This window comes from Enoplosus armatus, chromosome 12, assembly GCF_043641665.1.
Source record: "Enoplosus armatus isolate fEnoArm2 chromosome 12, fEnoArm2.hap1, whole genome shotgun sequence".
Taxonomy (NCBI): Eukaryota; Metazoa; Chordata; class Actinopteri; order Centrarchiformes; family Enoplosidae; genus Enoplosus; species Enoplosus armatus.
The window spans coordinates 5,312,161-5,336,946 of NC_092191.1; the positions used below are offsets into that span (position 1 = coordinate 5,312,161).

The following is a 24,786-nucleotide window of genomic DNA, read 5'->3' on the forward strand; positions in this document are numbered from 1 at the left end:
CACAACTGTCTTAGACAGACATTTGTGTAAAGTAATCCACAAACTGGTACAGTACAGTGCCAAAAGGGCATTTTGAGATTTTTTTTTTTAGAAACGTTTTTATTAGCCTCAGTATAAAGCTGAAGCTGAAGGCAGAAAACAATCAATATGCATGGAAATGCTGGATATTGTCTCTGAAAACTGTAGAAAAGTCCACGCCAAGGTAACCCTATAGAGTCTTATAATAATATAGTCCTAATACAATATGGACTAGGCCTATTTAAGAAATAAAAGTTCAACACAAGATGATGAATCCAGATATTCAAAACCAATTGTTGACTGATGGGTTACCCCTGTAATACCGATGTTTGACCGCTAGAGGTCAAGGTTTGATCACAACAGGAAAAAACCCTTAACGTCTCCTCGTTAAACTTTTCATTAGTTCTAATAGGCTATTAGGGCCGTGATGCGCGTGATGGCGTCATATTGCTGACATCATCACGAGCTTTGGGTGGATGAAATCAAAGTGGGGAAAGTTCAAATCCAAAAATAAAAACTCTCCAAAAAAAAAACACTTTCAGTTGAGGACTGCAACGAAACGGAAACAACGGGAATAACAGCAGTTTCTAATGTTCGGTTCTTCAGTGAATCATTCAGTGTTGGTTAGAAGGACTGAACGGAACCTAATCAGAACATCATCACTGAGCTATGGAGAACACTGCTGCCATGCCTCTGTCTGTATGGTTGAAAAACATGGGCATTAAAACTTATTTATTTGTGTCAATTGGGCAGCGGGATATTAACTTGTATAAGAGGTTGGAAAGACATAACCAGACCTACAGAAAAAAGTAAAAAGCAGGTCGGCTATGCTCTCCACGGGTCACGTGGTCGGTCAATAGGAAGAGAGTGACGCAGCTGTTAACAGCGTAATCAGACAGCGTGTTCGGTTCCGGGCGGAGATAGTTTGAGACCGAGCAGACCACCGTCACCGTCTCTGCTGCTGCCGAAGCCGCTCATTGCAAAGTCTGTTTCTCTGAATATGAACATAATCCCGAAGTGCTGTTCGATCTTCTGCTAATTTAGTGATGCAGTTTTAGTTACAGGTACATTTATTAGGTAAACATTTTCAAGCCCCCCCCCCCCCCCCCCCCCCAAAGTCAGACTTCACACGCAAAAGAAGAGACTTTATTTCTGTGTAGGAGGGTTTTAAAGCAGATTTGTATGGGTGGCAGGTTAATGTAGCTTCTTGATATTTCTTTTTAAATAAACCGATCCAAACAGTCAGGCTCGCGATTTCCAAGCCTGCGTAAAACGTGCGTCATCGGTGCATTGGTGTCTTTTGACGTTTATTCAATTAAGATTTATTATTAAATAGAGCCTCAACTGTCGAGATCTACTATATATAGGCCTACTGAAGCAGCGGTTCTGATTGTGTCGCCGCGCTCTTCTCTGTCCGGTGCGTAAAAGAGGACCAGGCTCTGGGGCAGCACCGGCTGCCTCCACACACTTTGACAGAAAGAAGCAAGAAGGCGAGTGAGTTGGGGAAGAAAGAGAGTGTGTGGGAGGGTGGGAGAGCCCTCCCCCCGCCCGCCAAATGTCTCGATGGATCCACTCCTTCATAACCCAACTCTTCTCCAGCCTTGCGCAGATGGCCAAAGTGTCCAAACCCGACTGTGAATCTGTCCAACCGGCCACAGGATGACACGGTGAGAGCAGATTAGATATTTAACTCTTCACCCACTTTCTTTGTTTTATTTAGTTTATAGTGAAAGTCAAAGTAGCCAAACACCCGCTGGCGAAAGAGCACTTGGCTACATGTGAATGTCTGCCGGTCTCCCAGCGCCCTGCGCTGGTGATGCGATGCCGAGAAGTCACACCGGCGACGAGAGCAGCGGCACCGGACTCTGGCTGAAGACCTCAGCGGGACGCCGGGTGCAGGACTACGCACTGAAAGATGTGGAGTCTGGGCGGAGGACGATGAATAACGCGGTGCGAGTCGGGGACGGTCTCCTGTCTCCCGCCGCGGCAGGTGCGTTGGGAGCGGAGAGGAAGCAGGGCGCCCGGCTCAGCCTGCTGGGGAAGCCGCTGACCTACAGCGCGCAGAGCGGCCGCAGGAACGCGCGGTACCGGCGGCTCCAGAATTACCTCTACAACGTGCTGGAGAGACCGAGGGAATGGGCTTTCGTCTACCACGCTTTTGTGTGAGTACTTCTCTTCATTCAAAGAGTTTTACAGTAGCCTACAAGCCACTTAAAATCTTTTTCTGTTTATTCTTTTCAATTGAACAACAGTTTCCCGCCTTTTGAAGGCTGAATTTAAAGGACAGCAAGTATTAAAAATAATGAATAGTTTATATAAGCATGGATGAAGTGAGGACATGCCACTGCTTTTTATAAATAACAGATTTGAGTTAGTTCACCTGATGATAATGACCAGCTGGGGTCATAGTGCACACACACCATATCAAACTGCAAGTTGTATGGAGATGTTGTTTCCATGCTTCATTTCTTCTCCTCTCTCGCATATGCAGTTCCACCTCCCTCCACCCTCCATGCATACATGAACACACACATGCACAGATATGCACATTGACCCGATTTCATTCACCTGTTGATTGATTTATTGCTGCATCACAGTTTGTCAGTACATGACTTCTTTTGAATGAGATCACCTGTTGTGTGTGCAGAAAACACAGGAGACACAGAACAGAACACCAATGTGGGCTGCAGGTGTGTGTTGGTATGTGAAGGTATTTTGACATGTACAATGCGCATCTAATTGCAGAAACTGCAGGGTCAATACGTTGGACAAAGTACTATATTAGGCTCAATCTCTTCCTAATCTATACGTAACACAGGGAGCTCCAACAGATTTGGGGCTCTCAGAGAAGGTCAGCAAGCTGTCAACTGAAGACGGTGAATGTAATATTAACTGCTGCTCCTGTGCCTGTTTTTGAGTCTTTCATCACTGGTTTGGACAGAGAGTGGGTCTGGGAAAAAGTCCTGGAGGGACACTCTTAAATTCAAAACAGCCTTCAGCTGACCACAGCTTGGTTTTTCTGGTGTGAAATAGCTCCTTCATGGCCAACATTTCCTATTTTAATTCTCCTTTTGGAGAAAAAAAAAACTCCCAACAACATACAGTTTCCTCTTCCCTCATGCAGTTTCAATTAACCAATTTGCAGATTATTGCTAACATTCAGGCTGAGCTTTCCTGGTCGGTGTCTGTCTAAACTAATAGGATTTGTTGTTCTGTTACCTGATGCTGTTTGTGTCCCAAGGATGCTTGTCAACATGACACACACGCTTACTGTAAACTATATTAATCCACAACAGTTTAAGAAGAACAGATTAAGTTTGGTGTTTCTGTAAGTGGTGCTCTTTTCAGTGTACGCTCAGCTGTGGAAGCAGGCGATACTCATGTTAACTGCTTCTTTTTCTGTTTATTTGAAGCACATGGCAATGTCAAAATCAGCATCCTCTGTGCGGCTGAGGATATTTCAGAGGAAAAAGCTGTTGGACTCAGAGTGTTTAGTGTCTTTGTTTTTTATAATTACATTTATTTACATGAACATGTGGCAGATTATTACCCAGGGAGTTGGTGTTTCATGGAGGAGCATGACGTTGCATCACCACAGCTGTTGTTATTCCAGCAGAAGACACACTTTGTCTTTTTTTCTCTCTGTCTACATATCTATCTGTGCATACACAGTACATATACAACACATGCATGAATCTATGCATTCGTATCTCTGTCGCACACATAGACCAGCACGCCCACCAACCGCAGCATGGTTGAAGTGATGAAACACCACATCCCTTCCCGTTCCAACAGTCTCGTTGGACGAGGAGCGCTGTGAGAAGGAGGAAGTGGAGCTGTCAGAGGAGGGGCCGTAAAGCCGGATGTTGACATTTTATTTGCTCAGGCGGGACAGCTGAGGTCGCAGGGGTTAAGTCGCTACATCTGCTCACAACCTCAGCCTTACACAAACTCTTTAAGTGAGATAAAGAAATCTTAGTGAGATTAGGAAAATAATCTCAGATTTTAGGGCAAATTGACAGAAAGCGTGAGTCTGTTTTTTTTGCGCTTTGATGCCGAAAATCTAGAAATCTAGATGTGCATCTGTCTTTTATATATATATATATATATATATATATATACTACCATAGTTTAGCATTCATGTATTGAATTATCTTGACTTTATACCGGTTATGCCACTAAAGTTAATCAATTAGATATGATATCCCAGATCCAGTGTCACTAATAATAAATGCAACACTAGAATTAGTTTAACTCCCATGCAGCAATGAATGCAGGAGGAGAGGTTTATTTATTTATTTTTTCATTCTCTAACAAAGCTGGTTTTGTCTTTTGGATGGACTTCACCACATCAGAACAATCCAGTGGAGACATTGTTAGACACAATATTTCAACAGTGAATGTGCGGCATCGTGATTAGAATGGTTAAGACACTTTGATTTGGTAATTTACAGATAATGGAGGTACTTTTATATGAGCACAGAATGCGTTGCTGATCACAGAAGTATGTTGCACTTACGTTTGCATACTTTCCAGTGATTTTCTAATTGTTCTGTCGTTTGTGGTCTTGGACACTTCACTTTTCGCGTGTTCTTGTGTATGTCTTATGTGTTAAGGCTGTTTATCTGTAAAATAAACAGCAAACACTATTTGGCCAAGGTACTATTTCAGTGTCTGGACTTTGGACTGCCGTGATAGTGTCCAAGTACTCCTTATTAGTGATCTTGTACATTTTTAGCTCGAAGGCTTCAATAGAAAACAATGAGCTGAAAACGGTCAATCGCTGCAAAGAGCTGGGTGTCGCTCCTCAGTGGGAATAATAATACTAAGCATATCACATTAAAGGGAATCATTGCATTCAGTGTTAATATGTAAATTATTGCTTCACAAAGCTCTCATCTGTGCTCTGATTGATTTTTTTTTATTACATTCATGTAGCACCCATCTGAGTATCTGTTGATTCTTTAGTTGCCACAGTCATTTCTGGTGCCAGTGAGCTTATAGATCTTTTCTCATTTGTGGAGTTTGTCTAAAGTCATTAACTTGTTGCTGTTTGCTGTCGCACCAAGAAACCTTTGAAACCTTTTGGCAACTCACATATGAAACTTTAGTCACTGATGTTTAATAGATTCAGCTGAATTCATTAAATCATTTTCATGTAAGGCTGTAGTAAAACCTTTAAGTTTAGATATGAGTGGCATATTGGTGAGTCACATCTCTTGTGCAATAACTTTTAATGTGGACAGTTTTGATCCATCCAGATTGCAAATGAAAGCTAGTCAGTCAATGCGGCATCCCATTGCAATGTCTCCTTAGTGCTATTATATTAGCTGCTCCAGTGATCATCATGTTCTGTATTCATTTATAGTTACTTCAGTGTGTCAGATGACATTTGAGTGAATGGATTTCTTTAGTGGTCACTCCCCATCAGTCACTGTGATGTGTGTTAATGCTAGGTGGCAGGGAGTGGTTAACACAAATACACACACATGTGTGTACAGTTGCTTACACACTTGCACATATAGATATAAATGCAGACAAAAACGCAGAACTAAATACACAAACATGCAAAAAGACAGAAAAAAATTCATTAGACACATGTATGTGCAGTAGATTTACACACACACACAAGCTTATACACTAACGGTACTTGTATGCACATGCACACATACTGTATATGCACCCCTGAAAAAACGTACTGTACATACAAACATACCCATACACGCAGTCACATGGCTACACACATGTGCTACACACAAACACATTCATACACACAAAAGAAAGTACATGATTTATAAAAGAAAAGTTCCCTTTGATCGTTTAATTAGTAAGCTGTTATGTTGAAACAGATGCTGCTGTGTGTGTGTGTGGATACATGCTGTGCAAATGTGTCAGAAAATAGCCTGATAGTGTGTGTGTGTGTGTGTGTGTGTGTGTCTGTGTGTAGAAAGATTTGAAATCTAAATACAGTATGTATACTACTCTGTATACTCTACAGGAATTCCTGATGTGCTGCTGATGTCTGCTGATGGGCTGCAGTATGAATCAAGACACTGATAAGCATCTGGGCTTGCTTCTTGCCAAATAGTGCTCTGAAACACTGCTGGCATTAAGATTCAATCTCCTAATCAGATGGCGTGTGTTGGGCTAATCACATTTGCTGAAATGGGTTCCAGCCACAGTCTGCATTATGTGCTATACTCAGAAGATGATTCCTTTCTGTGCGCATGTGTTTATCTGTGTATGAGAGTGATGTTTCACCCAGTTTTTTTTTTATCTGCTGTTAAGTGTGAAGACAGTATATGACACTCGTCCATGCACTGATGTGTGTATATGTTTGTAAGTGAGTAAGAGTGTGTGTATTCAACACACACTTTGTTGTCTGCTCGAGTTTATGTATCCACATGTTTGCTTTTGTGTCTGAGAATGAGTTACAGAAGTGTGTGTGTGTGAGTGTGTGTGTGTGTGTGTGAGGGAGGGAGAGAGAGATTGATTCAGTCACACGGTTTAAGTACGTCAGCCATTGATCCCAGGGCCGTTCTGGTCTATCGACAGGTAGCACATCAACCCAGCCTGATAATTTGCCACGAGGCTGATACGCACCTTGTTTTAATGATCAACCTCAGTCCAGTTTTAACCACACAGATTTGCGCAGAGTCTGTGATGCATTAACTATCATCCGCTACAGATGGCTCTTTTAAAGGCAATGACACTTTATTTCTATTTGAACGGCCACGTAGCATTCACATTGATGAGGATTCGGTATTGCAGGACAGGCTGTCCTTAACAAATGCTTTAAACGACCTATGTTTAGTTTTCCTGACAAGTGTCCTCTTGTGGTTGTGTGAATAATAACTGCTCTCTGTCAATAGCAGAGGTGGAAGTAGCCTGACGGTGCTGTGGCACCACAAACCACTGACAATCATTCTTTTCATTTATGTGCTCAATAACACGTTACACGTTCATTTAATTACAGTTACTAACCCAGATTCAACATGTTGGGGGTCAGTTTGTTTGCTGTCTTTCTAGGAGCTTGATGGAGGGTTGATATCAGCAGTTTCTGATGTCATTACATAACCTCCGAGCAGTAGGCTGGCCGGCTTTTACTTTAGCTGACTTTATGACAGTTAGAAAATATTCATTTGGTTTTCTTTGGTCCAAACCAGGTTTTCATTGTTGTATTTGGTTTATTGGACGTCTTTTAGCTGGGTTTGAGCAAACCACATGTCGTTACAGTTTCTGGAACCGACAGACTCTCCTTTGGCGTTATTCTGGCTATATTTCAACATCTACATACCACAGACTGTCCAGGATGTTTTATGAATCACTGGTCATCTCATGGCCTTATTATTATTATTATTCATAAGATAAGGTTTTTTCTCGTGGTATTGTTGCTCTACCAGTTCAAACCAGCCATAGCAGTTTTGTTTGACCCTTCAGTGGTGGTGAGGGAGTTGTATGTTATATATATATATATAAATTACATCAGTGTGGCGACTGATGAGTTGATATGGTGGTTTGATTGGTCAATAAGTTGTATGGAGTATATTTCTGTTGTCTTGTGAAAACGCATGTCTCACCACACTAACAACTTTGATTACACTGATTGCGGTTTTGAAACCTGAAATACAAGAAAAGGCTGTTGCACCCAGAGATTATTCAAACTGTAGGTGCATTGATCCCCCCCTAACGAGAAAAAAAAAGAAAAATGCACTGAAACATCAAAGGCATCTTGAAGAGACTGCACTTTGTTTCCTGAGAACATGGTGACATTTGAGACACCTGGGCACATAAAAGAGTCTCTGTGTTTAGGTTCAGAGATACTTCCAGGTAGAGGGGAGGATGTTGGCTAGCACCCAATGGAAAATGCTAAGGACCCTTTAGATAGGATGAATAAAAAGAGTGATGTGTGTGTTTGTGTGTGTGTGTGTGTGTGTGTCTGTCTGTCTGTATATAAATACTGTCGTGATATGTTCCGGTGTTTGCCTGAATAGGGACAGAGTGGGTACCCTATTAAAGATAGTGTGTGTGTGTGTGTGTCATCCAGGGCAACATGGAAGGATGGATGCAGAGGGAGCAAGAGAAGATGAAAACTATTAAAAAGACAGAGTGAAAGGGGAGATGAATTCAAAATACTCTGTGCAGGAAAACACACATGCAGAATAATAAAAGTTTGTGTATTCCATGTGTTCTGGAGGAAAGGCAACATCTGGTTGTCTGCCCTGATTTGAAATGAAGGAAAAAGGCACTTAGAGTCGTCATATCCAGACAGAAATATTTCACAGGCAGCTCTGTGTGCAAGATATGCAAACACGCAATGACAGATATATAAGAAATAGAAGTTCACTTAGTCGAGATCATGTCAACACCAGAATGTTTACGTATTAAACATTTTTCTCTTCCTCGCAAGGTCAAAGCACATATTTAGGAGTTAGACCCTAAAGCATGCTGCACTTTCTACTGGTAGAGGTGATCCATCAGAGTCGACCTTTTTTAGTTGCGTTATCATGATGTGGTAATGCAGTTGAGACCAAGGACAGTTTTGAAAGTCTTTTTAAGTTGCATTCAAGGACACTCCAATATTCAGTATTTCAGATTCAGCTGCCAAACATCAAACGTCAAACTTTTAAAGAACAATTTCCCAACAACACAGCAAATAGTACCTCCTGATTTTCCTCCCGATGATTAATGCGTGAATCAGTGCATCCCTCCTAATGCACAGTGGACGCTCCTGAAGTTAGACTAAACTATATTTGCAGTTTTAACCCTCAGTGTCTCAGTTATTTCCAGTGCACCAGCAATGCTCATGCAAAGATCCCCATGAACATTTGGTTTCATTACACCCACTGCATATACTCCTCAGTCTTCCTGCGTTAAGTACACTTGCAAATGTGTAAAAAAAAAAGAAAAGGAGATAATTAGCCTGCGTCAGATTGGAGAGATTTGATGTACGATCAGATCAGCTTGGATGTCGGTTTCACCAGAGAACCAGTCGCCTACATCAGTCAGAGCTCACTGGTGAGAAGGCGCAAGATCGGGAGGGACTGCAGTGACAAATATACTGTGACATTCGAGCAGGTCACACAGGAACTGTGTAGGTTGTAGGTTGTAGGTGTGTGTGTGTGTGTGTGTGTGTGTGTGTGTGTGTGTGTGTGTGTGTGTGTGTGTGTGTGTGTGTGTGTGTGTGTGTGTGTGTGTGTGTGTCGAATGGTTTGAGAGAGCAAGACTGAGCAAGAGATTGCGTTTTCTTTTAGAGCATATACTTGCGTGTGTGTGTGTGTGTGTGTGTGTGTGTGTATGAGAGCAAAAGCAAGTGCAAGTGGTTTTGACTGTGTATGTATGTGTATATATAATGTGTGTGTGTGTGTGTGTGTATATATGTGTGTGTGCATACCTGTGTGTATTTGTGGTTGTCAGACTTAAAAATTGTGTGTGTTCAGCACTGTTACAACACACACATAACCACAGGTTTGCACAGGTTTTCCTACTATTAGTATGACTGTATTAGTATGCAGGGTTAGACAACGTATCTGTTGCTACGTGTGTGTGTGTGTGTGTGTGTGTGTGTGTGTGTGTGTGTGTGTGTGTATATGCGTGTGTGTGTAAGTGTCAGCATCAATGTGTGTCTGCTTGTTAGTCATCCGGTAGCCCTCTCGTACATCAACGGAGGTGCCAGTTTGCTGAGCAGACTGCAGCGCTGATGGATGGAGACAGGCTGAGCTCGTCTGTCCTCCTGCCCACACAGAGTGCACCGCTGCTGGGTTCGTGTCATACCAGTCTCCCTCGCCCCGCCGCATACACCTCAGGCGTTACCCTGTCAGCTGTCTAAACGAGAACTTACCTCAAAAGCACACACTCACTGAATCCCATGTACACACCCACACTTATTAACACACACAAATACACATTTGCACTTACTTTACACATACGCACATTGGCTCGGTTGCGTACGTAAAGTAGTAAAAGTTGTAAAAGTACCTGGTTCACAAATATGGCATCCATCATTTTTCTGCCAGGTAGCTTGTTAAAAGTTATTTCATAGAAAATTGGGAAGTTGTGGACCATGCCAACTTTTCTTCCATTCAGTTTAAAGTATTTTAACACAGTTGAGGGGAGTAGAAAACAACTATGTGCATCTGCTGTTTCAAAAGAGTATCAAAACAAGTGCGATTGGTTTTCAGCAGCGTGTTGCTCTCACATGTCGGCACGAACAACACTTAATCCATCCACCTAGTACTTTTGTGCAGCGTCTCTGCTGTTTGACTGACAACCTCACAGTGACTCCCTGAAGTCACTGCGCTTGGCCATTGTGAATCAATAAATAGTTACAGCATTTCACGCCCAGTAAAACCAGAAATTGTAGTTTTCCCTGAACTATTTGAATACGGATTAATGAGACATGGTAGACGAATAACCTCTTGACAGTCTAAACCCAGCTCACTTTCCCTATTAAGAATCAGACGCTCTGTAAATTCTGTTTAACAATAATAGATATTCTATTGTCCCTGGACGGACGTTTGTTTTCGCTGCCTGCGCATGTTTGTGTCACATGAAAAACGTACAGATACACTCAATACATACATTTGAGTAATAGAAAGACCTCAGTGAAGGATTAGAAAGTGGTTAGCTATGAAAGGCTTTTAACGTTTTTTAACTAAAAGCTTGTAAATCCTGTGGTAGCTTTGCTGACACCTTCTGCTTAAAACCCCAAAAGTAAAAGAAGGGCTGTTCATATGTGAGCTTTAAAGGTGTTGGTACGCAGATGTTTGAACTTTTAGAGAAAGCCAGGCTAGCTGTTTCCCCCTGCTTTCTGTCTTTATGCTAAGCTAAGCTAACCACCGCCTGACATTAGCTCCATACGCCTCTAACACATGAGAGTGGTATCCATCTTCTCATCTACCTCTCGGAAAGAAAGAAAATTGGAGTATTTCCTCAAACAATTTCTTTAATGTAACGTATAACAACTATAGCAGAGAAAAAGTACAATATTGCCCTCCTGAAATATGGTGGAATATAGCATTAATAAGACAACAAACTGTAGAATTATACTTAAGTAGAGTACTTGAGTAAATGCAGTTGGTTACTTCACACAACTGCTGTGTATATATACACGTACACACACACAGCTCTCCATGCATTCCTCTGAGTCACTCTTTGCTCTGTGGCCCCTGAGAAATCCTCAGATATCGCAAGAATTATGAGCTGCACATAACGGTATAGCTTAACCACCTGGGGTGAGAGTGTGAATATTTCAGTAGGTTGTGTGTGTGTGTGTGTGTGTGTGTGTCAGGCGTCTTTATGAACACACACACATAGACATATCATAGCAAAAAATACATACAAGCCAGCTCAGCCCAACACATATTGTGAATAATTTATCTTGGTTAGTCACACACATTTTTCCCAGGTGACACACTGACTCAGGCAGAACAGCAGCAGCTCACCCACACTGACAGACTGAGACAGAATCCTGTATGAACAGGTGTTTACTTCATTTGACATGTTTTTCTTTTTTGGAAGGATTGGGGAACGTCATTTGTCATGCATGCCAGTCGAGTAATTGGAATTGGAGAAGTGCTGAGAGTTGCAGGAGATGGAGGCATAGAGGGGAAGAGGGGTTGGGTGAGAGGATGTGAAGGATGGTGATGTGAGATTATAAAGAGAAGGGTAGTGTGCTTTCCAAATAGTGATATTACTCCGTACTGCTGACAGTCTGCCATCTTGTTTAATGGCCCCAAAGTCACTCTCCTTAATACGTTCACACACATAAGACGAGACATTAACAAGTCATTAATCAAGCAAACTGCCAAAGCCTCAGTGGTTCCAGGTTCCTTAAATTTGAGAATTTTCTGTTTTTTTCTGTTTTTATATAATTGTTAATCGAATATGTTTTAGGTTTTGGACTTGGATCTTGGATGTGGGATATTCGGGGCAGGAAAGTACACCAGTTCTGTCCCCCAAATTCCTGCAAAAGAAGGCCACATTTGGAGGAGCCTTCGGAATAGGACAACCTTGTGTACATTAAAAATGCAGCAACACAACTGGGACCTGTCACCATGCTGCCAGAGAGGCCAATATTAGTTGAGGTTAAATTAATACAAATAACGAATCTGCATGTAACGGCACCACAGTTCATGTTCATATTGAGATCTTATCGCTGCCAAACTGATCACAATAGGATTTGTAAAAGACATGTCTACACTGATGTTTTGATCATATTGTGAAACAGTAAATTCAGTGACATTTTGACAGAAATAGAATATCATTTCACAGCTGGGAATAACAAGCCATTTTAATATTTATGACATTCAATCTCAGAAATCTAAAGGAGGGCAGCCATCCTTGCCAAAGCCTCAGGCATCAAAATAGACATACATACAAGGGCTTTTATGCAAATTAGACCAATGTAGTGTGTTCCTGGCTGGACAATAAAGTAACCAGCCCGGCATCAATAATCAACCTGCCTGAGAAATATCAGAGAAGAAGAGATGGAAGGAGGAGAGTTTGGGAACAGGGCCGGACCCAATAGTTCTACAGTAAAGAACAAGCGCTAATAAGAAATCAATACAAATATCAGCTATAGTTTGTTTTTTTTAATTAAAAAACTATAGGAAATCCACCCCCGCACCCCTCATGGTTGAGAAGAAAGATAGCACATAACAAGACAACATAACATTGTACAAAATAAAGTTGGTACATTATATTCCTAATTTTTCCTTTTCATTTCATCTCTCCGTCTTGCTAATATGGAGCTGATGGGTAGGCGTGAGTTGTGTGAGTTGGCTTTGCTTATAGTGTGAACTCATTACAATTCCTCCGATAGAGGTAGAAACAGCAAGAGCTTCCCTCTGAAGGCAGAAGTCAGACTTGAACAATCTGTCCGCTCATACATCAGACCGTCTGTACTGAGCTGGTTTATTCTGGTGTTGCATTGGACATTTGACATATATAAAGAAGATGCTTTTAAAGCCGTTAATGAACAAAACGGAGTCAAGTGACAGTTCCCGCAACATTTTGACTCTCTGTGTTGCCGAATCTGTTGTGAATCAATGTTCCTTTATTGGCCTTTTAAAGATAGCTCTCTTTTGTTGTGGAGGCGTCAGATCGTGGCTGCCCTTTGAAGTGCTCTGAGTGAAGAGTCCTGGGCATATGTGCAGGAGTTTAATGAAACCGACTGAGACAAGCTACGTTTGTTTCATTTTTTATTAAAAGCTATCAGGGACCAGAACGTGTCTTTCTTGGACAGTGTTCCCCTGAGGAGCATGAGTTTCTGTCCATCATCTGTTTGTCTTTGTTTACTGAGTGGAGATTCTCTATTGTCCCTTGCTTTGAGATCAAGGGGGTCCCTCATTTGTTTGTTAGACTGTCGGATCTTCATTAAACTTGAGAGGATGATGCATCACATTGCTGCACTCCAGCATCCTTAAATGGACACTGAATGAGCTCTAAACAGGTGCTGAAGTACACCTCAAAACAACTGCATCACGCCCGAGACGCCACAGCGTTTACTTTTGCCTCGTTTCAAAGGGCAATACGTTTGATTTCACTGTGCCAAAAGCTCAAAGTGACACCTCAATTGTGTCAAAGCTCAGTTATCCTGTGATAATGTGTCTGCCTCTTCCTATACACAGCTCCTTTGTGGTTGAGATAAATTTATGTTGACAATCAATAGAGCCCACGCTTTTGCAAGCCTGCACTATTGCATGGCCCACATTTTACGTTTGTTTTTCCTCACTGCTTGGTTCACCAACCATTTCGAAAATCAATTTCACTCAACCAACTCACATGGAATTGATTTAAGTAAGGAGGGCAGAGTATGCACAGAGTCTTGGCACTGAGACTCTTTGTCACTCCCCAAAAGGATACACAAAGGTATATATATAAAGGTATATAATAATTTCCACTCCGGGGAAGTGGTGGCTTAAGTACATGTGTTGAATGTACAGTTTGTTGCAGTGAGTAAAATACGTCATGTGGCAGAAGCAGAGAAGCAGCACTCTAGTCTGGCTGAATTAGCCCACATGCTTTGCTTCATTTATAGTAATCGTCTTTTGTATACAACTAGAAAAGACAATGTCGTTTTATCCAAAGGACTACAGAAATGTTCAGACTACAGACAGACGAATGAATGATGAGACACCTGAATTTTCTGTGCACAATAAAACAAACAAATAAATAAATGTACAGATCTTCTTTGGTCGTTGGTGCAGTTCCTGCTGGGTACCAGTAGAGGTTGATTGAGGGCACAGATTGACCTGTTTTCTGTCATGTGACTTCATCAGATGGAGACTCATTGAAGTTCCTGTGAAGCAAATGTGACGGAGATGTAATGAAGGAGAAGAATTAGGTCACTGACGGATGATGATGGTGAATTTTAGGAAGCAGAAGATGAGCAGGTTTTAAGTTTATATATGTGTGTGTGTGTGTGTGTGTGTGTGTGTGTGTGTGTGTGTGTGTGTGATTACCAAGTGGGCTATGTCTCTGTAACAACATGGCTGATCAAATGTCACCCCTGTTTATGATTTCCTCTGCAAATATTCAACAATTTATAAAAACTGTTCAGCTCTCCATGCTTTGGAATTTGTGTGTGTGTGTGTGTGTGTGTGTGTGTGTGTGTGACATCTCTACCACATGACTCCACAAAAAAATAAGTTTGCCCCCAAAGTACATGTTGCCCCTAGCAACCAGAGCTTGGACAAGAATCGAGCGACTCATGTTACACTGCATGAAAAGTCCCCTGTGTTTGTGTGCATGTTATTTATGTGTGTGTGTGAGAGAGGGAATGAGGAAAGAGGAGCGAGAATGTCCCTGTGAATGTGTGTGTGTGTGTGTGTGTGTGTGTGAGAGTGTGAGAGAATGTGTGTGTGTGTGTGTGTGTGTGTGCGTGCAGGCGTTGGGCCCAGTCCATTGACGGGAGTCAGTCTAATGTAGAGTGAGTCTCTGTTTTCTCTAAGTAAGCCTTCTCCCAGGCTTGCAGCCAACAGAGCAACCAGCCTGACACAACAAGACAGCTGGCTGTTTGGATAACATCACACCTTCTCACTGTGTGTGTGTGTGTGTGTGTGTGTGTGTGTGTGTGTGTTAAACAAAGAGGGAGAGAGAGCCTTTTAACATTTGATTAAACTAAAATAGACCCAGCTGACTGGTTAGCATATTGTGCAAAGATGTGTGTGTGGTGTGTTGATGTACATGTGTTTGCAAATAAGATGTTATTTCTGTTTTTGTCTGATTGAGGTTTCCGATCTGTGTGTGTGTGTGTGTGTGTGACATATGTCTGTTACAATGTGGTCACATTGTGGAGACATTTGGGGACAAAAATCTGGTTTCAACAATGTAAAACATTTAATTTTAGGGTTAAGACTTGGTGGTTAATGTTATAATTCTTTAAGATTTTCATGAAATCATGGTGGTTTATGGTCGACATTTTTTTTCAGCAGTAGCCGCTCAATGTATTTACAGTCTGTAGTTATCTTTCTATATAGTAGTTATCATTGTTAGTGGTGGAGTCCGCCATTCCCGCTCTGGATGCACAAGGTATTCACAGGAAATGAGGTCTGCATGTGATCCAGTGTTACTGTTTGGTATCAGCCTGCTTTACTGTTCACTCAGCTGTTTTTCGTTACTGTATCTTTAAAAATATTCAACTGGTGAAACACAGAGGGGCTTTTATTGTGGAGCAAGCACAGGAAACTCAATATGTTTGTCACAGTGGTTAGCGCTGACTGTGATCGTTGAAGGCAATGTCATTTTGGGGATTTAGCTGCAGGTGACAGGCTGCACACCTCTAACTCCTCAGCAAGGTAACTCCTGTTACTGTGCCCCGCTGTTGTGTGGAAAACTATTCACACTGTGCTCTGAATGAAATAAGATTGCAGCTCCTCGTGGCTTGGTGGAAAAAGGCCAGTTATTGACAGACTTATTTATTAAAACAACGTGGGTTTGTTTGGCTGTGCTGTAAACAGACACACAGGCTGCTATCCTGTTGTATTTCTGACAAAGTAGCCGCTCAAGGAGTGTTTGTTGTAGTATTAAACCAGATAGCAGATCAGCCAGGACGGAAATCTCAAGGATTACAACTTCAAGGTTATGGCTAAATCTCACAGTCACAGAAATTTCTACCTAAACTACTTGTGAGAAAGACAAAAGACTGTATACATATTACTGCCTCTTTATAATTGAGGTTGCTCAACTCTGTTTTTTAGATAGGAAGAAAGGGAGTCTTGTTAATGGGGAAAAAAAAGACTATTAAACAACATAAAAAGAACAAAATGCCCATTTCCTTTCATTAAGGAAGCAAATTAAAACATGCTCAAAACAAAAAGTGCACATGAACTCACTCAGGCTCATGTCTGGTGAGAGAGAGAGAGAGAGAGAGAGAGGGCTAGTGTGAGAGCAGAGATGGGGGATATTTGTGAGCCTGTGTTGTACACTTGCTAAATGTCAACTCCATCCAATTCTGCATGAGGCTGTTTATAAGGAGACCGCAGGCTAAAGATGATGCCCTTCTCTCCCCAGCTCCGATATATGGAAATCTCTCTCTCTCTCTCTCTCTCTCTCTCTCTCTCTCTCTCTCTCTCTCTCTCTCTCTCTCTCTCTCTCTCTCTCTCTGTTTCCTTTGCTCTCCCACACAACAGACTATCTTGGATAGTTCGGCACCACTTTGCACGACACCACCAGCCGTGCTCGATGAAACTGGAAATTAAAAACGCATTACAGTTGAGACCATTTCCGACAGCGAAATCCGCTACGTGTGATAGTAGCGCTTTGTTGGATATGAACAGATGTAACGCTGCAGTACAGACACCAGGGTTAGAAACTAATGGATTTATAAATGCACTCACCAGTTTTGATGTTCCATTAGACACTTCCCCTTTTTCGCAGGAAATGTAGACCTTTGTGTCCGCAGTCTGTGCAGGTTAGGAAGCAAATGCCATTATTAGAAAGGTGTCTAGCAATTATCCTGCATTTGTCTGTGCAGGTGTTTTCTGTTACTTACCATAAGCGCTGCTAATGCATATCAGCTGTTGAGCCTATTTTCTAAGGAATTGTTGCTGCAGCACAGTTGCTTGGAAGAACTGCAATTGTGTACAAAGCTGAACCGTGTGGTGCTTTAACAAAGCCAATTAAAGGGCAGATTCACCCAAATGACAAGAGAAAAAACATTTTTGTCTTACTACTTGTGGTATCAGACCAGATGTACAGGTTGTTTTGGTTTTATTTGATCAGGTTTTGAGATATATGTATCTCCCAGTAATCCTCTGGCCTCTCTGTGAGCTGTTTTCATTTTCTACAAAGAAATAGTCCCTTTCTATAAAGTACGGAATCCCTTTCTTGACCATATTAAAGAGAAAATCCATTTTCCCGCTGTTGCTTAAAAAGAAAAAACCCAGAATTAGCCATGCTTGCTTAATATAGTTCTCTCTGCCCTGCATTTGGTTTTGTATTTATTTTTTTACAAATATGTATATATTGTAAATAAATCAAATCTGCTGCTTGAAGGGCGTTTCCTGCCCCCAGTGATAGAGGAAGGTGTAATTTCAGACGGAACAGAGGGACTTTTATTATTAACACATTCTCAGCTTTACCACCAGTAACCACCGGTGTCGTTAAATCAACCTGAACTGCAATCTTATGGGTTATACCTTCTAAGCTGTCAATTTAAGCTGCCTGAAGCAGTAGGAAAACACAACACACGCAGCAGGAGAAATAAAAAGCTGTGTACACACCAACTACTGCCTTAACAAAATGTGAAACAACGGATACAGTAGTCAACAGTGGGGGAGTAGAGGATGGACTGGTCGGCGACAGTGAAAGGAAAATGGCTCCATCCTCTTCTGTGAGGCCTGCTGCCAGTTTCCAACTGTGGGGAAGAAGTTAAAACACATTTGGTGGTACAAATCAAATGTTTATTTTCCAGTACACAATAGCAATGTATTATTTCAAGAAAGATTTCCCGAAAAATGCCTTAATGCCTCAAAAGATCAGAGCGAGGAGACAAAATATGCCTTCTAAAGGAAAAGATTTAGCATTAAATAAAACTAAACCTGGAACTAGAGCATTTAGGAACATTTAACCAAATGATCTTTTGACTACCATTGCTGCATAAGCAAATAACATCAAGCAGCAGCAGCAGAGGGACAGAGCTGAAACTGGGCTAATAAACTCAGATAATTTAGAGTTACTGGCTCTTCACTGCAGGTGTTAAACCCTCCATTGTCAGGCCCTCTTTGTATAATGAAGACCTCTCTTATGGTGCTGTTTTGTATGTAAAGTTTATTCAGCCACGCTTAACAGGTAGAGGGTCCTCATATGTAATGCAGCAAAGCCGTCATGGATCCCGGCCTGCAGGGATGTTAGAGAAAGCAAACATTGCGCTTGGAGACGCAACACAGCGCAACCATGTATGGATGCATAAAAATACACATGAGCACATGTATGCAAACATGAATACTGAGAGGTGGTCACACTGCTTCAAAAAGACACACACAGAATTGCACATATATTGAACTGTGCACACTCACACTCGAGTAGACACACAAAGATTCCTGGCCCACACTGAGCTCATCTTTAGCTCCCAACCACAATAGATTTTCCATACTTGCAGAACCAGAAACGCACACATACACATAAATACAAATACATGCAAACCGTGACAGAGACTGCAGCTTCTCCACCACGACAGCCAAGTGACAAACATCTTCTCCCCCCCTCTGTGTCTCCTGACCTTGTTAAGTAAAGAAAGGAGGAGCGGAGGAGGGTAAGACGACATGTTTCAGTGAGGCCGGCTGATAATTTACAGCCGGGGTTTCTGAGGTAAATGGTGCATTGAGAGCAGACTCAGCCACATTAAAGATATTAGAACAGGCACTGAACACAAGACCTGCTCCAGACCTGGCCCAGCTCCAACCAGAGGAGATATGGACGGTCCAAGTCATCACTTCTGGGGCCTCATTTATCAAAGCATGCGTAGAAAGACCTCTTAATGTGTGTGTAGGAACTGTGTGTACGAACAAGAAAATTGGTATTACGCACAACTTCAGGCAATGAACAATGATGAATCTCACCTGTTCTGGATCCATCTGCCCGTGCACATGCAGAAACTCCCCCAGAATGCCAAATATGGTCAGCACATCACTTTGAATGGAGTTAATTGTTGTGTACAAAACTAGAAAATAAGAAAAATAAAGACAAATAAATGTCAGACAACGAGGTTAAGATACTGTAGCGTTTGGCAACGGGTCAATGAACCTATGGACATAAGTCTCATTTTACACATGTTGTTACTGGTGGTATTGTATTTTACTATTTCCATAACTCATTGCCATACAAGTAGTTATTATGAGTGAGTGAGGTTAGACAGAAAGTGATGTGGTGTGCACTCATTTTGTAATTTTGCTTGTTTGTACCCCTGGTCATTAGTGGTTCTAAATATGCGCACATCAAGAACAAGAAGAAATTGATAACTCGCATGGTTTAAGCACAAAATTGTGTTTGATAAATAAGACCCACTGACTCATGGGTTCACTGTACCTCAAAATCAGCTGGGGCCACCTCAGGTTATGTAGTGTGTGTTTGATCCCGTCACATCATCCCTTTGGTGAAGCAACAGCATTAGAGAAGACTTTCTAATCGAATCCTCTCTAAAACTCAGAAGCGTCACGTGACCCATAGTTTGTGTTACAAATAATCACCTCCAAAATGGAGCCATCCACTAACCAGGGTTGATAGTGTTTAAGGTATAAATATGGTAAAACGCAATTAAGTCTAGAATCACATGTAAAATACGGTAAACTAAAGACCCTGTTATGTTTCCTCTACATTTTATTAAAACATGCACCACATAAAATGTATCTATATAATATGTGTATATATATATATATATATATACATACATACGGGTCTTATTTTATATATATATATATATATACACCTGCAGCATAATTCACTTATAAACCAGTGATCCCTGCCTGTATGGTGGAGCTGTGGAGCAATGAGGAGGCGATGGTGCAACATGGAAGCATTCACACAACATGGAATACATTTGTTGTACTTTTTAGATTCATTTGATGAGCAAATCTAGTTTGAACATGACCATGAGTTAACAGGGTAAAAAATAGGGTCAGAATGGGGGACAGATCTGGTTTAAATCTGGTGTTCCAGGTCCAATTTTCCAACCTTTACCAAAAAGATTTCCACTCTTCAGAATAAAACTTCAGCTCAAGTCTAACCATAGCCATGTTGTCTCAGCTTGCTTAACCTCAATCAAATTCCTCTAAGTTGCCTAAAAAAGCTAACCTTTTATATATTATGAGCAAAAGAAGATAGAAAGTCCAGCTCATGGGATTGTCAAATAGTCTGGTTTGTGGTGGAGGAACACAGTGTTAACGTAAGTCACACTGACAACACGCAATCTGCATTTCAGAGTTTGTGCTCATTTTATTTATGAGTGCTCATTGGAAAAATATGGAAGAGGATGGAAGTCTCACCATAACTGTTACCACAACAGTGACCCAGATGTTCTTTTATGCGATGACAAGGCTCAGTGCAGCCTTTAGACAAACTGTGTGAGTGTGTGTGTTTGTGACACAGTGGGAGGTAAGTGTGCCTCTGTGTTTTTTTTTTTTTGGTAAAGGGTTTCTCACTGTCCTCGTGCCACAGAGGCTGAAGAGTAGAACAATAACAAAAGTGTTGGGAAGCATTAACAGAAATAAGAAAAACATTTTTATTCCATCAATCTTGAAATAATTGCTGAAAAACAACAATTGCCGGCCAAGAAATGTCCTTTTAAGTCAGCGTCTCTGGCAGCCTCTGTGTGTGTGTGTGTGATTGAGTCAGTTTCTATGTGCCTGTGAAGTTGTAATGTTTTTTCCATTATGAATCACTTTTATTATTCATAATTAAGAAAAGCAGTGAGCCTAATACTATAAAGCAAAACAAAAACACCCCTGTTCAGTAATACAGCTGGCCCATAATCCCATTCTCTAATTGGAAGTAGATGAGTGGAGGAGATCAAAACATCCATACTGATGGGGTGGAGGGTGGGAGGGGTTAGGTGGTTTGCTGTAAATTCATCCCCCTGTTAATGTACAACTATTTTTGAAGGGAACATAATGCTGTCCAGATTACATTTTTATCAAAATTATGAGGAAACATTTATATGGAACCATTTCGTAGTTTACAAACGTATTTTGTAGGAGACAGGGTTGTAGATTGTCATATAATAATGATATCTAATAATAAAATAAGCAGAATTTCATGTGTTTCCTCTACAACATGAAGACCAAAAACATCTACCTATCTGTCTATGTATGTACATCCAACACTGAAGCTCTGTTAAGAAAACTGATTCAAAGCAATCACACAAACACTATTACAGGCTTGCTGTCCTCTGCTCTTTATGTCTTCATGCACTATTAATCATAATGAGAGTGAGATGTCCTCCATCATGATTGCTCCTGTGGCTAATGGCTCATGCTGGATTCACTAACGCTGCTCTCCTCCGATACTGTAGACCTGAACAGGTTTATTGTAAATGACCCACTCAGGTGTCTGCTGCAGTCATGACTTACATCTTTCTGCTAACATGAACACAGCTCCGCTCCCTCTAACTCCAAACTTGAAGCACCCCTGTCCCCTGTTCCTTGGCCGTTTCCATGGCGACGCCCAGCCCTTTGAAAGACCCTAATTTAAAAGTGGGGGGGGGGGGGCTCAATTGATTACCACTTGGTTTGCTGGGTGAGATCTGTGTTTGTGTGCTTGAAAACAGAGCAAACACACCAATAGATCAATGCACAAGCCAATAAGGAAAACAAGGGCTCTTCTGTGTTTACTTCTTTAAGATAATCTAGGTAGTTAGTTTCAAGTAACAGACACTTTCACAATGCTCCAAACCTCGTAGTGTTCGTCATGTATTAAGTTCTTCAGTGCTTGGTGCTTTACATTGTTCATGTGTTCGTGTACAGCCCTTTTGATTTGACGGTTAATTGAATAAAGTAAAACAATTCTAATATAGTTTAAAGTCTTTCTAAGAACATTTCCAAAACCAGCATCCACTGTAGCGGGTCTGCCATTAATATTTCCAGGATAGTGGGTGGTCCGAAGTGCTAAAGGGTTTAAACCGTCGATCAGCATTTAAAAATGTACAACATCCGGAAACCCTCTAATCAAACAGTCCAACTTGCCAGCAGTGCTGATGACACCAGCAAATCCATCTCTATTTTTTTCTTCCTTCTTCACTTTTATGCCTGATGCTTTTGCTCAGTAAGCCGATACGGGGCGGCCACCAGTTCGGAGCTGCCAAGTCAATAAAAGCAATTAGATATGAAATCACTTCAGAGAGCAGATGATTTCTTACTGGAAATCTGCTGATCTGTGCCCCAGCTGAGCGGCCTGGCCAAATACAACCACAGGCTGTGAACAGCTTGATTGATGGGAGGAAACAGTGGCGAGACAAAAGAAATTCTGTGGCAGTATTCAGGGAGAGGCAGGCTAACGTCGTACATTATCAAGATTATACTTCATTCCGCTCTGTTTGAGATGAAAGATAAACTGTTTTATCTTCAAGGTTGTAGTTAGTGTCGGATCCTCCTAACCGCTCTTTTTTTCAGGTACCTCACAGTACTGCATCCTGATACCAATATTATTTCCTTTTTACATATATTGCCATGCACTGGCTTGAAATGGTGCTGAAGAGGGCTTTTCACACCCTCTAAAACAGCTAAAACGTCACTGTACTGAGACCTCTTGGCATAAGACAAAGACTTCTAGAGTCTACAGCCTCTAGCGGCTCTCTGAGGATGCATTTTGGCACAGCAGTAGTAGTTTCCATCCCGAGAAGGCCACATTATCTTGAGGACATAATGAATACAAAACTCTTCTTCTACTCCTTCTTGTTCTTCCTCTGCAAGTAAACTGAATGAAGCAGCTTAAAAAATAAACCTATAAAACATTTTCAGTCTTTATTTATTGTGGGTATACATACATGTTCATTTTTAATATATTTGTTTGTCTAACAATCTAACAATCTAACAAGTCATTTAGTGTTATGGTAGTTTTAATGAATGAAAATGAAAAGGCAGATACCACCCACATACTGAACTTCAGCACGTAGCCCTGTGTTTATGTCGGTGGTATTTTTCCAAACACTTATAGTTCACCTGATAAATCCCCATGTTATTGGAAAGGGGATTTAGCCTGTAGGTGTGAGGGAATTAATTTCTCCATAGGTTGATCCATGCTGCTCCCATGCAGCTCTGACCTGACATATTGTAAATCCCACAATGACTCAACACTACTGAAGCCCTGTAGTGCTACAGTCATTTTCTTATTTGCTGTGTTTCTTGTTTTTTCCCTGCAGAGAATTTTTGTTCAGTTTTCTTCCATTTTCAGTCACGTTTTTTCCTCTGCAGTACATTTTGTATCTACCACTCAGACACACATTTCTTTTAAAGGAGACCCTCAATTAAATATTGTTAGTGACATGCGATGGTCAAAATTAGTTCATAATTCAATCATTTTACTGTAGCTTTAAGTACTTTTTTTGTGGTTAAAATTATTATTTTTGTTAAGGTAAGGGGACATCCGTCGTCATGGTCAGGCGTCTTTGGAGACAGGAAACGAACAGCGCTCTCCCGCGTTAACTCCGATAATATATATCGTCAGCTGACGTCCTCCTTTGCTTTCGACATAATAACTACACCCAAAGCCAGAGGGCTTTGTCACTTGAACGTAAACATATGACGTTTCGGGGCACTCGATGAATCGCCTGATGCCGTCGTTCTTCTTGTCTCGATAGGATCAAATCAATACTTGAAGCACCCACCCACCCCCCACCACTCACACTATTCCCATCCTTATCGCCTTGTCACTTCCTGTCTGAGGTGAGGAGAGTTGAGGGGAGAGCAGAATGTGGACACGTTTCGAGACTGTCGTCCCCAGAAGAACCACAGCGTTAGTTGTTTGTTCAAACCGCTTGCAATGAGCATGTTTATGTTGTCTTGACAAGGTTTGGTTCGGTTTGAGCAACTAAAACTACTATTTTAGAAAAATAACTTGGTCACGGTTAAAATTCTCATGCAGGCGTTTTATAAAGCAGACAATTGTTCCACTGACCTATTTTGTCATTTATTATGTGGACTTCTTGGTCTGATGGTGAGGATTACAAAAAGACGCTGCTTGATTGACCTGAGGTGTGTGTGTGTTTGTGTGTGTCCATTAGTGTGTGGGCTCAAAGATAGTGTGAACCACTGAGGTGTGCTGGTCATTTCTCAGTTCATAACCCTGGATTTCCTCCTTTAAGCCCTCAGCTGGAAAAGAGACCTTGTTACCTCGACATCATGATCTCTGCTCCTTTCGATATCTGACTCATACAGCCTGAGGCTGACACGCTGTTTCCATATAGTCTTTGTCTCTCTCGGGGTTAAAAACAATCTGAGGTCACTAGAAAAAGGTATATTTAGTTCTCTTTTTTTATATAAAGAAAAAACATTTTTATTTTAGATACAGAGGAAAACGGATGAAAATCAAATCACAAAAATTAGCAGCACAAACACTTTGTAGTTCAAGCATTTCTGGGCCACCTTCTTAATTTGCATTTCCCCCTGTTTTTGTATAAATGTTTTAGTATATTGGCCGTGCCTGCTGCAAGACAACCTTGTTTACTGTAAACTCCAGCTATTAGAGCTGGAAATATTGACTTTGGGATGTGAGAGGACTTTGCAGTATGACTACAGGGTTGTTTTCTTGGTTAAAATTGGTAAAAACACAAAG

At 41.3% G+C, this 24,786-nt stretch overlaps 1 protein-coding gene across 1 annotated transcript in view; it reads left to right on the top strand.

Annotated features, from left to right (window-relative positions):
- The first annotated feature begins 1,800 nt into the window (after positions 1 to 1,800).
- kcnq5a (potassium voltage-gated channel, KQT-like subfamily, member 5a) overlaps positions 1,801 to 24,786 on the top strand; it is an 84,238-nt gene continuing 61,252 nt past the window's right edge. Inside the window, exon 1 of the mRNA XM_070915577.1 lies at positions 1,801 to 2,180. Within this exon, the coding sequence (XP_070771678.1) occupies positions 1,801 to 2,180 (380 nt within the window). The remainder of the gene's footprint in view (positions 2,181 to 24,786) is intronic.